This window comes from Diabrotica virgifera, chromosome 5 (genome assembly GCF_917563875.1).
Source record: "Diabrotica virgifera virgifera chromosome 5, PGI_DIABVI_V3a".
Classification (NCBI taxonomy): Eukaryota; Metazoa; Arthropoda; class Insecta; order Coleoptera; family Chrysomelidae; genus Diabrotica; species Diabrotica virgifera.
Window position 1 is genome coordinate 17,767,850 of NC_065447.1, and position 14,287 is coordinate 17,782,136.

General features: G+C 31.5%; 2 protein-coding genes across 2 annotated transcripts in view; both read right to left on the bottom strand.

Annotated features, from left to right (window-relative positions):
- LOC114332448 (proteasome adapter and scaffold protein ECM29) overlaps positions 1-14,287 on the bottom strand; it is a 69,229-nt gene that overhangs the window by 29,793 nt on the left and 25,149 nt on the right. The window contains exons 12-13 of the mRNA XM_050652321.1: positions 9,391-9,729; positions 1,994-2,310 (exon numbers count right to left, since the gene is read on the bottom strand). Coding sequence (XP_050508278.1) covers positions 1,994-2,310; positions 9,391-9,729 — 656 coding nt within the window. The remainder of the gene's footprint in view (positions 1-1,993; positions 2,311-9,390; positions 9,730-14,287) is intronic.
- Positions 10,035-11,301, bottom strand: LOC126885652 (uncharacterized). Its single transcript, XM_050652324.1, has 2 exons — positions 10,609-11,301; positions 10,035-10,520 (listed from the first exon to the last, which is right to left on the bottom strand). Exons 1-2 carry the CDS (start codon positions 11,258-11,260, stop codon positions 10,303-10,305), a joined length of 870 nt encoding a protein of 289 aa, XP_050508281.1. The 5' UTR covers positions 11,261-11,301; the 3' UTR covers positions 10,035-10,302.

Here is a 14,287-nt window from a genome sequence, read left to right on the forward strand (position 1 = left end):
CATTTCCAACAATCGTTTTTTCCGATTATAACGCCATCTATCCATAATTCGAAAAAATGTTTCGAATAAAAGTTACTTATTTTTACGTAAGGAATCCAAATCTGCAATAAAAAATGGGGGTTCCTATTTAAGATTTTAAAGTAACCCCCCACCCCACCTCCATGGGGGTCGTGTTTGGTGCCATTCGATAGATTTTTCAAAAATATTGAGTAAGTGTATTTTACAGTTTTTCGATCTGATGTTTATTTCGCGAAATATCGCGGGATTCGTATTTAAAATATTAAATTTACCCCCCACCCCTCTCCGTGGAAAGTCGTGTTTGATATCATTCGATTGATTTTAAAAAAATATTGAGCACATATTTTTTAGTTTTTCGATCTGTCATTCATTTCGCGAAATATTCGCACTTTTCTTGTGAAACTTTGGGACTCATCCATTTCCTTACGCCCGGCTCAAATCGTCAGATTTTCGAAATATACACTATTTTGCATGTACTTAGCTTACCTTATCTTAATCTGACAATTTTGAGTTGTTTTAAGGACAGATTTTTTTTCGGGGCCCCCTTAACGAACTCCCCTGTCTTAAGAGCCAATATATGGTAGAGGTACATCTGCAGGGTACCAGGTTTCTCCCCATATGCTAATCTGACGCGCTCGAGTAACTGCAAAAATCCCCGCTTGGGCTCCCCTACCATTATTTATTGCTTTAAAACCAGTTGAGATATGAAAATGAAATTTGGTAGGTTCTAAGAAATAGTTATTGCGGATTTTTTGACACAAAATTAAGAATTTAATATTCACCATTGGCGTACATACGGGTAATATGATCGGTCATATTACCCGTATGCGCGCCCGATCGGTCATATTACCCCCAAAAAATTCAACATCCCGTATCTCGGAACGAAACATTTGCGGACAAACGTTTATCAAGTTAACTGTCATTATTTTTTCATGCAGAATTACCCCTTAAGAGGAAACAGTAGCGATCAACAGGTAGCCAAAACGCGTTCCAAGATTGCGGCTGTAATTTTGAATATTTTTTCGAGATATTTGGCACACGTATTCGTAATATAATAAAGAATGGCGGTACAGAGCCCAATTTGAAAAATATATTATTATGTGGAAATTACTCTGTAATTAAATACAATATTAAAAAAACGAGCCTGTACCGCCATTAAGAAGAACACAAAAATACACTTTCTTCAAATAAACTTTTTTATCCGATACCTAGATTTTGTGTCATTTTGGAACTACTAAAATTTTTTATTTCATTAGTAGTTCCAAAATGACACAAAATCTAGGCATCGGATAAAAAAGTTTATTTGAAGAAAGTGTATTTTTGTGTTCTTCTTAATGGCGGTACAGGCTCGTTTTTTTAATATTGTATTTAATTACAGAGTAATTTCCACATATTAATATATTTTTCAAATTGGGCTCTGTACCGCCATTCCTTATTATATTACGAATACGTGTGCCAAATATCTCGAAAAAATATTTAAAATTGCAGCCGCAATCTTGGAACGCGTTTTGGCTACCTGTTGATCGCTACTGTATCACCTTAAAGTTTGTCGCACTTATTTAGAAACACCGTGTATTGATGAAGAACATATCTAGTTGTTAAAGTACCTAACTTTTTTATTATCCAACATAAACGAATGAATCAAAAAACAGAATGTTAAAAAAACCAGAGGCTATAGTTGGGTTTTAAGTTCAGTATTTTATATATGCTAGAATATTCCACAGGGTGATGCGAACTTTGAGGAAAAAACACAGTTTGATTGGTATACCCAGTATACAATGAAAATTTATCTGTTTAGCAACAATATTATTACAGTGGTATTGTTAAAGAATCGGGCTATAACATGTTCAAGAAATCAATTAAATCGGTCAACAGGTTTAGGAAATACGAGTCATCAAAAATTACCAAATTTTTAAGTGGGCCGATTTCTATGCACGTAAGTTTAGTAAATAACTGAAAGTGACATTTAACTTACTTCTTTGGCGGTATTCAGCAATCCCTGTAGCACTTCTCTAGAATGAGGGAACTTTCCTCCAACGCACAACAACCCTAGACTTCTGGCAGCCTTTTCTCTAACTTTTGGAGATAACTTTGTGTTATTCATCACGTCCAGCAATTCGTTTACGATATCCATCTTTGTAACAGCGTCAATCGCCATCTTTTTGGCGTCGGGGCTTCCATTTTCTTTTGGTTTGCCATCTTCCAGAGGCAAATCACACACCCGACCTATCAAACCAATGCTGGTACATGCTGCGCTTACTAGAAGAGCGTTCTGATGCTTCAAAAATGGAACTAGAATTGATAAAAAATAAATCATTTTACGCAGTGGTAATAACCTAATAACTAGTACATCTACATAAATTTTACCTCAAAATAATTAGCAAAGAAATTATCGGCATTAAAAAACACATATACAGGGTGATTCATTAAGAATGTCCCATCTCTGAGTTGTAGATTCTAGACCCCAAAATATTAAGTTACAGGGTGTTTTTTTTTTTAAATTTAATAACTATTTTTACCGAGTACTTTAAAACTATTTGACATATCCTATACTGGGCAGAAAGTGTAGGTACTGTACATTCTACTAAATTATGATAAATAAACGCCATTGGCGAAATTGCTATTTAAGCGCCATATTTCCATTCTTAAATACTTTCTACGTAAATAATATACTCTTTATCAGTAACGTTAAAGTCATTAGTTATCGAAATATTTTTATCGGCACGAATGAAGAGTATATTATTTACATAGAAAGTATTGGAGAATCCAAAAAGTGTACCAAAATAGTAATTCCGCCAGTGGCGTAGAATGTGGGAAGGTTCAACCATTCTTTCCCCTGTCGTACGTCTCTAATATTAGCCAGAAAGGTTTATTTAACATTTTAGTAGGGTGTACAATGTAGCACTAGCGAATGGGCACCAGGGCGCCATTTTGTAGCAGTCCCACGAAGGGGCGCTATTTGTATAACACCATTATTATTAACACGTTAAATGCGTCTGATAGCTATATCTCAGCTCAATATCCTCCCATGTTTTTCGCAACGTTCGCAATATTGCACGTGCAAACTTGTTGTATTACATAAGCACACTCAGAGCCCTTATCTCTGCAAAGGAATTCACAACATAAACAAATCAGCTTCAAAATAAGATATTCCAGTCTCACAGTCGCCAAAAATACATTAGTAAAAGATTTACGAGTCCCGATTCTTTTGGCGGTGCGAAACATATCGAGGTCCCTCAGATAAAAGAGATATGAATATCCATGAGAACACAAGATCAATCCAACATTGTGAGAAACGAATTACGTAATACACTGAAACACAAACATGATTTTAAGTATACAGGGTGAAGCAAAAATAATAATGACTTTCGGACCGTTACAACAATACCTACACTTTCTGCCAAGCATGATAAGAATATGTCAAATACTTGTAAAGGACTGGATACAAATAGTTAATATTTATGTAATAGGGATGATTGATTTCAAATTTAAAAATTATTGTACCCAGTACTTTAAAATTATTTGAAATATCCCTATCCTACTTGTCAAAAAGTGTAGGTACTGTATACCCTACTAATTTATGTTAAATAATCGTTTCTGGCTAATACCAGAGGCGTACGACAGGGGAAAGTGAATTGTTGACCCTTACCAAATTCTACGCCACTGATGGAATTGCTATTTTAGCATAATTTTTAGATATTCCAATACTTTCTATGTAAATAAAATACTCTTCATTCATAACAATAACATTTTTGTTTTCGAGATATTTGAAGTTAAAAATTAAAGAGCGCAATATATTAATCAAAAAAACTGTGCCGTTTCATTTTCAACTTCAAATATCTCGAAAACTAATGACTTTATCGTTACGAATAAAGAGTATATTATTTACATGAAAAGTATTGGAGAATCAAAATATTGTGCTAAAATAGCAATTCCGCCAGTGGCGTAGAATTTGGGAAGGCGTAAACCATTCACTGTCCCCTATCGTAATGTATTTGATAGAAATTGTAGTAGTTATCAAAGACAGTTATTAAAAGCCAAAGAAAGAATAGGGTATAATATCTAGCCATCAAAGACGCCTTCAAATATTACACGCACAAATAAAAAGCGTATAGATAATCTTCTTCTTTCTTGTATTAATGCTGAAAGTTACTATAAACATTGCGATGAAATCAAACTTTATGTTCAGGTATATGACCCACACATTTTATGTTTAACGGAAACTTGTATCACTAGCGATTTTTCAGATTCTGAGCTACAGATCCCTGAATATGTAATGGTACGTTGTGATTCTAGTAGTCGTCATACAGGAGGAGTTCTAATTTATACGAAAGAATACATAAAAGTCAATAATATCAAAACATTTATTATTGACAAGAGTTTGTGGGTTTTGTCTTTGGATGTTGTAATTAATGGATCATATTATGGAATAGTGGGTATTTATAGATCGCCAAGTGGTAGTATAAGTGAATTCATTGATGTATTTTTCAAGTGGATGGATGATTATTATGAATCACATAGTAGTTGTAGTATAGTCATTGCTAGAGATTTCAACATACATTATGATAAAAATTGTCAGGGTAAAAGTAAATTGAAAGAATATATAGAAAATAATGGAATGCAGCAACTTGTAAATGAATATACAAGAATTTTTAAAGATTCAAAATCTATGATTGATCTTGTCATAAGTAATGACTATACGTTAACTGCTCATGTAGAAAAAAATTACATAATATCTGATCACTGTATTGTCCATGTGCTCAATAATAAAGTAACTAAAAGTGAAATCATTGAAACAAAACAAATTCGTTCTAAAATAATATATGATAATATGGTAAACATGTTGATTGAAAAAGATTGGGCATACTCTTCGGTAAACATCGATGAAGTTACTGATACTTTCGTCAGTAATATCGTAGATGTTTTGGATAGAGTGTCACCAGTTAAAACTGTGGAAGTTAAGAACTTTGGTAATAAATGGTTTGACAACACTTGTAAATTGGCAGTTAAGAATAAAAATATTGCTTATAAAAGATTTTTGTTTACAAACGATTGCGTAGATTGGAATAACTATAAAATTGAAAGAAATAACTGTGTTAGAATTTTAAAACAAGTTAAAATTAGATTTTATGAGTCAAATATTGATAGGAATAGGGGTAATTCTAAACAAATGTGGAAACATCTCAAACAGTTAGTAGGAACTAATAAAACTATATCACAATTTCAAAGTCTTGAACATGAAGGTGTAACATATAGTGTAAATTTGGCAAACATATTAAATCAATATTATGTTGATAGTATTAAAGATATTATTGTAAGTTTTGACCAAAATAGTGATATTAATTTAAATTTGCAGACAGTTGTTTCATCTGATGTAAATTTTGAAACTTTTGAGAGCATATCACTAAACCAACTATATGATATAATCAAATTACAATATAAAAAAAATAGTACGGATAAAGTAGGTCTTGATATAATCAAAAATCTATTTCATGTGTTAGGTTATCCTTTATTAAATTTAATTAATATGAGTTTAGAGAAGGGTCTGGTGCCCAAGCAATTTAAAATATCAACTATAGTTCCTGTTCCAAAAGTTCCTAATACTAATAAACTTGATCAATTACGTCCAATAAATATGCTCCCATTTTGTGAAAAAGTTTTAGAAATTGTGGTGTACAATCAGCTGATTAAATTTATTACTTCAAATAATATCCTGTATAATTACCAGTCTGGATTTAGAAATTCTCATTCATGTGAGACCGCATTACAGTTAGTTGTCTCAGATATGAAAAGTATTTTAGATACGACAGGGGTCGGTATATGCGCAGTTTTTATAGATCTCAAAAGAGCTTTTGAAACAATAGATCGTCATATACTTCTTTTGAAATTAAAGAAATATGGTTTTAACGGGACAGTTTTTAATTGGCTGGAAAATTATCTGTCAAATAGGTACCAAAGGACTAAATTAAATAGTGAAATGTCAAATCCACAGTTAAATGATATTGGTGTGCCGCAAGGCAGTGTACTTGGACCTCTACTTTTCATATTATACATTAATGATTTGGGAAACGTATTAAGCAAATGTAAAATTCATCTTTTTGCTGATGATACATTAATATATTTTTATGGGGAAGATTTTGTTGATGTAGTGGACACGATGAATCGTGAATTGCATTTATTAACTGAAAGATTTAAGTCAAACAAATTGAAAGTCAATGAGTTAAAATCCAAATACATGTTTATTGGTAATAATACTCTTTTCGGGAAATTCTTAAGTTTGGATGTTCACATTAAATTAAATAATGAAAAAATTGAAATGGTTCAGGAAATAAAGTATTTGGGATTCATATTGGATAGGGAACTAACTTTTAGTAAACATGTTGATTACATTTGCAGAAAGATAGGGAAAAAAATAGGTTTTTTTCGAAGAGTATCACCATTTTTGACATTTCAAACTAAATTAACAATTTATAATTCGTTAATATTACCTCACTTTTTATATTGTTGTTCATTGATTTACACAGGATGTTCTAATTATGACAGGCTTCAAATTCTCCAAAATAAGGCTATGCGAGTAATATTGACATGCAATCGATATACTCGAATTCAAGATATGCTGAAAACTTTAAATTGGTTAAAAGTTGAACATTTTATGTATGTCCAATCTATGACATTCTTATTTAAGATGGTAAACCATTTATTGCCTGAGTATTTGAACAGTCAGTTGGTCCCGATAGCAAATGTTCATGAGCATAGCACTAGAGCTGCAAATTCAATAAATTTTTATGTTAGAACAACCAACAAGTCCAGTTCAATGAAAAGCTTGTTTCATAAAGGAATTGTACAGTTCAATAATATACCTTATCACATCAAAAATAGCCATAATGCAACTATCTTTAAGAGATTATTTGTCCATTATATTAAAACTAAGACCTAGAAACCAATTGGCAATGTTTGTTGTACTTCCAGTGTTTTTATTTTTATTTTATTTTTTTATTTATATATTGAATGTTTCTGATTAATTTAATTTGACAATGCTTATTTCTTTATTTGTTTAGTCTCATGTTTTTAATTTTTGTAAAAATTTTTGTAATACTTTATGATAATTATACAGCGCTCCTTGCCTTGACAATTCTTATGTAATTTGTACAGGTGTGGAGTGCAATGTTTCTGTTTTGTGTATTATCTATTATGATAAATAAATAAATATCTATCTATCGTACGCTTCTGGTAGTAGCCAGAAACGTTTGTTAATAATCTAGTAGGGTGTACGGTAAGTACACTTTCTGCGAAGTATGAAAATGATATAAATATGGTAAACAGTTTTAAAATACTGGGTAAAAATAGTTAATAAATTTTTAAATGAAACACCCTGTAAGTCAGTACCGAGGCATATTTTATTTGAGTGATATGGGTTAAATCTTAATATTTTAAGGTCTAGAATCTACAACTCAGATATTGGACATTCTTAATGAATCACCCTGTGTTGTTCTGAAGCTATTTTCTTGTGGCATTTTTACAATTTTAACTATTTAGAATGGGAAATAAGCCACAATATTATTAAAAAATGATTTTTATTAACGTTTCGACGCCCAAATCGGGTGCCGTTGTCAAAATACAAAATACTATTAATATAAACAAAAATGTTGTTGCTTAGTAAAAAAATTCTTCTAATAATTTATTTAATTTGACTCATTTATATCGGCAATTCAGATACATATGATACATTTTAAAGTAGAAGACTTTAAAATGATATTGCCAATATTTATGAGTTGCGTTCCTGGGACGACTTTACTGAAAGATAGTTCATTCGATTACATGAAATCAACCCCAACTCAAGAATATCCGTCACAAAAAAATCATAGCATGTGATCTGTCTTTAAAAAGACAACCACATGCAACGGTGACATTAAAATTCTCGCGTTAGAGATCTCATAGTAAATCACGAGGGAAAACCAGGAAAAACCTCGTGATACTATCCCGACATCGTAAGTATTTGGTCTTACATTTAATTTACTCTCAAAATTAATACCAAATTCTGACTTTACTATAATTTTGTTTAAATTATAAATAATATCAATAATACATGGGTATATAAGTAATACTAAAATATAAAATATGTACTAACTCGACTATTGACTTACTAATTGTGGTATTTTCTTTCTATTGACTTCCTCTTTCAGTATGGGTATCCACATCCTACTGCATTCCACCGAGGAATTTGCGACACAATTGGTTTCGTTTAGCATAATTAGAGCCGCTTCTTTGATTTTTCTCTTTTTACTATCTGTTTCTTTCAGGACTATACTTGAATCTCTCCACTGAACTCTATGTTCATTATCCCATGCGTGTTGACATATTTGAGATCTATCAAATTCTCTATTTTTAATATAAGACTGATGTTCACTTATTCTAACGTTTAATGGTCTTGATGTTTCGTTTCACCTATATAAAACTGTTCGCATTCACAAGGTATTTTATAAATACAATTCTTTGTCCTTTCTTGTTCATTGTTAGGTTTAGTTTTAGATAGAATAGATCTCAATGTGTTGGTTGTTTTGAATGTTGTTGAAATGTTGAATTTATTTCCTATTGTTTTAAGTTTCTCGGATAGTCCTTTTATGTATGGTATTGATATTTTCCTCGTATTATTTCTTGTGAATGTTGTAGGATCCCGTTCTATGTTGTTCTGTTCCATTCGATCCAATCTTGACAATTCCTTATTTATAAACGATAAAGGATAATCATTTTTTAATAAAACAGATGTTAAGAATTGTTTTTCTTCTAAAAAGGAATTTTCGTTAGAACAAGTAATTTTGGCTCTATCATATAAGGATTTTATGATTCCCTTTTTAACGTTGATGTTGTGATTTGATTTTTTTTTTCCTGGTTTTCCCTCGTGATTTACTATGAGATCTCTAACGCGAGAATTTTAATGTCACCGTTGCATGTGGTTGTCTTTTTAAAGACAGATCACATGCTATGATTTTTTTGTGACGGATATTCTTGAGTTGGGGTTGATTTCATGTAATCGAATGAATTATCTTTTAGTAAAGTCGTCCCAGGAACGCAACTCATAAATATTGGCAATATCATTTTAAAGTCTTCTACTTAAAATGTATCATATGTATCTGAATTGCCGATATAAATGAGTCAAATTAAATAAATTATTAGAAGAATTTTTTTACTAAGCAACAACATTTTTGTTTATATTAATAGTATTTTGTATTTTGACAACGGCACCCGATTTGGGCGTCGAAACGTTAATAAAAATCATTTTTTAATAATATTGTGGCTTATTTCCCATTCTAAATAGTTAAAATTAGAATCACCCTGTATACCGAGTATAGATCCTGATTCGTAAATACATACCTAAAGATTCGATGCATAATTTCACAAGATCAGAATTCTGTTTCCTATTCACTGATAACTTCAGTTCAAGACATCTACCAACTGCTAGCAACGCACCATGTTGTTTTTCCAGAGTTTTTGTATTCGCTTGAGATATCAAATCCTTCACTTCTGTAGCTAAATCAGCATCGCTAGCAGAACAAGTCAAAATTATGGAGTACAGTAAAGAGCTGATCTCTCGAATTTCTTCTTTGATTGCCGACAATTGGTCCTTTACCCATTGGAAATTGTTTAGTACGTACTGATGTAAATTTGGGACACAACCCACCAATTCTACCATACAGCACAAAGGTTCCGGTGCTGCAAAACAGGTAAATATATTAGGCTGCTTAATAATAAGTTCTGTGGTTGGATTAAAAAAACACAATTTTATGATTTGAAATTCACTTTATTATTCAGTATAGTCTCCCTGAATATCAATAAACTTGTTCCAATGAGATTTCAATTTATTAATTCTTTATCTGAATATTGAAATCTAAGTGTTCAATCTCAAATTGATCCCTTGGGTGTTTCTTCCAAAATAAATTTTTTGGGCTTGACTAGATTTAAAAAAAAATATTGTTGTTAAATTTTTGAAAATAATGTATAAAGCACTTTGAGAGGTTCTTAATTAAATGTGATAGAAAGTTGAGCTTAATTCTTTTTATATATAGGTTTTTTGAAAAAAAAATGTCCATTCTAATGATTTACCTGCCACTCTAATGATAAAAAATAAAACAACCCCTAAGTTTACATCAAAAATCAACTTATATTAAAAGAAAAAAGAACATTTCATTTTAACATTTTGCCCCAAAAAAATGTAGAAATAATAAAAAAAGAAACATCAGCTATGTGAAACCATTCACTTGATTTCATTCCTTTACCATACAACATCTAAACTGAAGATTTAAATAAATTATCAATATAGTCATATTCTTGTATTTTGTAGAATCTACTGGAAACTGGTTCAGGTGGATGCACTAGCTGACATAAGATTCCATTTCTAGTAGTCACAGTTTGACGATCAGCGATATCTGGCCAGAAAAAACTTTTACCATTTTTCATCATAAAGTTAACAGTCATAATGTTTCGATCAATTTTTTCAATGATTCCTGAAAAAAAGTGTATAGCTTAATAAAATTTAACAATTAAATTTTAAAGTAAAGAAAAGCAGTATAGTAAAAAACTGTAGTCTCTTACCTGGATACCAATCATTATCAAAAATAGCTGTAACCCAGGTATCTTCACTAAATTCTTCTATTCCTGTAGGCCGAGCAGTGGCTCTTCCATTGTCATTTTCCTCACTTAAATATGAAGACTGTAGCGGCGCTACTTTATTTTCAATCGCATAATGAATACAATTCTCAAAGCTGCATTTAAAGCAGCTTAAAGTTCTAAAACTCAGCTCTCGAGTAATGTGATTCCAAGTTACTTGATGTGTTTGCATTGTCCCTTTATATGGCTTTAGTAGTGGATGCAGAAAAGCATCAAATTTTTCAATATTATTTTCATTAAGACATTTGATATGTATATTGCTGATGTTTTCTTGAATACATTTCACAAAGACATCAAAGTTATTTATGTCATGGTTAAATGTTATGAGTTGATCTGCAGTTCTTTTAATGGTTGCACCAATACCGTCTGGAGCTCCCTTTCCATGTCCTGCCTCTGAATAGTTCCAAGAAATATGTTGGATTTGTGGAAATAATTTTGGTAAGACTTGCTGTAGGTAAAAGAACATTTTTTTATTTCGATACTGGCTGCTTGGACTGTCTGAGAGAAAATGAATTGTTTTAAATTCAGTTTCTAACTCATGCTGGTAATGGTTTATAATTATTTCCATATGTGCCATTATGGAGGCAGGATCATGTCTTAAGGACTTGGAGACGGTACAAAAACTCTCTTTTTTTGATTTATGGTACATCATACCAGTATGAAGTGTTATTTGGTCTCGGGATGCTCCAAAATGCACAGACTGTGCTTCATTTGCATACTTGCAGAGAAAATTTTCGGAAAAATCTATATGAAATAGAATTTCATTTTTAGTTAGGCTTTCTTTTAATGTCTTCATTACTGAATATTGATGGTTAATTGTCAAAATATGTCGTAAAATTTTATTTTGATATAGTTCTAATTTCTGAATTAGTGTTGCTGGATTAGACCTCACTTTCTCCTTTTTGGTAATGTGAACAAGAATGTCCTTTTTAGTTTTGACACTAATTCGTTTTTCTTTTAGCGTAATCCACCTCTCATATTCAAATTTTCTTATCCACATTTCATCTTCCACATGGTAGAATATCTTCTTAAATTTGCAATTTTCACATTTTCGTTCCAAACATGCTTCATTGTATTTTGAACAGCACAAAGTTTCAAGAAGTGTATCTATGTCCTTTTCCAATATTATATTATTTGTATATAAACTTGTTATAAGCAATTTTACCTTTTCATGCAGTATACAAAGGCATGTATCCCTTCCCGTTAATTTTTGAGAGATGAACCAAAATGGGCGAACTTTACAAAATAAGGCATATGACACTTTCAATGATGGATACTCTGACTGAAACTTGTGAAATAAATTCTTTAAGGTATTGTTTAGGTATCGTTTTTGCATTTTTTGGCATTTTCTTGTAACTGTATCTTTTTTACCAGGGCATATACGAGAGTTTTCTTCTTGTAAATAGAAGTCATGTATGGTCTTTTTTAAAAAGCTAAAACCAGTAAATGATTTTCTTGTATGTATACACCGTTCTTAGGCGTCAACGCCCTTCGGTAGGGATCTATGGAGGAGTATCACCAAGCCGCAAGCCCTTATCCCTTGCCGTACCGCTCCTCCATAGGCCGATCCGACGCCAGTTTATCCAGACCAAGCCGTAGACTCTATTGAGTTTTATACTACGGCGTTGGCCTTTTATAAATTTCATGACCTAGCTGAGGCTCGAACCAGCGACAGCAAATCGCAAATCCACTAAACTTGTCGATAGACTGAGCCCCAGCCAACTGGACCGTCAAGACCGACTAAATGATTTTCTTTCGTATTTAAAAACTTCTGTTCTATTCCTATTGGCCCTCCTTAAACCTGGAAGAAGGAAATGTTTGGCATCTTTCAGTAGTTTATATTTTCTCAAGTTGGGACCCTCTATTGCCTTTGTAAATATTTGTTTGGACTTGTCATCTTTTAGGGATAAAAATTTAGAAGAAAGATCTTCTTTTAGAGCTTCTCCAAAAAGTAATTGTCTTTTTACTTCCTTAGGGACTGTTGGTGAATTTTTAAGTAGTTCTGTAACCTTTGACTGAGGAGATAAAACCGACTTTTTTTTCTTAATGGCTCTGTAAAATCTTTTTTTATACATTGCAAATTTACATTTTAATTTTTTATTTTCCTGTTGAGTTTTTTTTAGTTCCCTAAATAATTTCGTTTGGTTTCGTCTTTTAACCCTTTTTCCTTCCCTTTTTTGTCTGCTTACACTGCTAATAGGTGTACTACTAAATGACGAAGCAAAACTAGTGGACGGTTCATTTTCCTCAAAATTTACTTCTGGGTTTTGTTCTTCAGGCTCACCATTCTCACTGACTGGAGGTGTATTGTCATTTAAATTTTTGAAAAATTTCTGCCGGTTTCTATCTTTTTTTGAATTCTCCTTCCAAGATTTCCTTTTTGCTTTTAGTTCCCTGCGACTTAAATCCTCTTTTAATTTAACAATGCCCTTTTCCTTAGCTTTTTCATATATTTGATGTTTTTTTTTCCTGCTCTATTTTATATCTTTCTGCGTTATTTTTATTTTTTGTCTCCTTTTTTTTTCGCATTCCCTTTTTTTACGTTTTCTTTCTTCTTCACTTTGCTTTTTGCGTGCCATTATTTACTAGTCAAAGTTAGTTTTTCAAAGTAATCTACAAAGATAAAAAATAAATCATTAGCATGGCATAACATCATTAGCGTGGTTTAATTTGTGCACGCTAATGACGAAAATAAATAGCCACTCTAATGACAAAATGTGTATATTTTCTTATAAAAATTCCCTCAGTATTTTTTGAATAAAGAAAGATATTCTAATTAAAAGCTTATTTATTAGTGCCAAATATGATCATAAGTTAACTTTTTTAATTTTGATTTTTTCTGAAAAACTTACCTCCATTCTAATGACGAAGCTTAATACACGACCACGTGCACGTACTTTTTAACGCGTATCTCTGAAGACTAAATAAATATTGCGCAGGAAAAATACCTTAACTGTATTGTTGGAGGGGATAGAAATTTAAATATAAACGGTAATTTCCGGTTGGGTATATCACGCGGGAATTTTAAACTGTTAACTGTTGGTCCACGCTAATGACGCGGACAGTTGGGGACAAACTTTAAGCTGTCATATTAAGTTATTTATATTACATTTTAAAACTGTTGTTGTATGGTTGGAATAAGTGGTTATTAGGGTACATGTAAACTATTACAAAATAAGTTATTAAACCTCCATGATGAAAATATTGCTATGGATTCATTGAAAAATCAGGTCGGGGACATCCACGCTAATGATTTTTAAAATTTATTTATTTTTTTTTAAATAAGAAAAAGAGCAAAATATATAAGTTTTTATAAATTGTTTAAATTATTCTAAGGCCAAATGTTCTAACAAAGCAAAAAAAAATTGGTTTCTATTAGTTATTTAAAAAAAAACAAGAGGGACCTTAAAATGTTAGCTTGGGGAGAAAATACCCCTTAATTTGTAATCTCACATTATTCTTAACTTCCTAAACTTTTATAGTTTCACCGTATATAATTGAAACATTGGGAAACATATCTACATAGTAATATTTTAATAATTAGAGTCCATTCAACCTGCAAACTTAATAAATTGCCAAATAATATATTTTCCAATTGAACTTC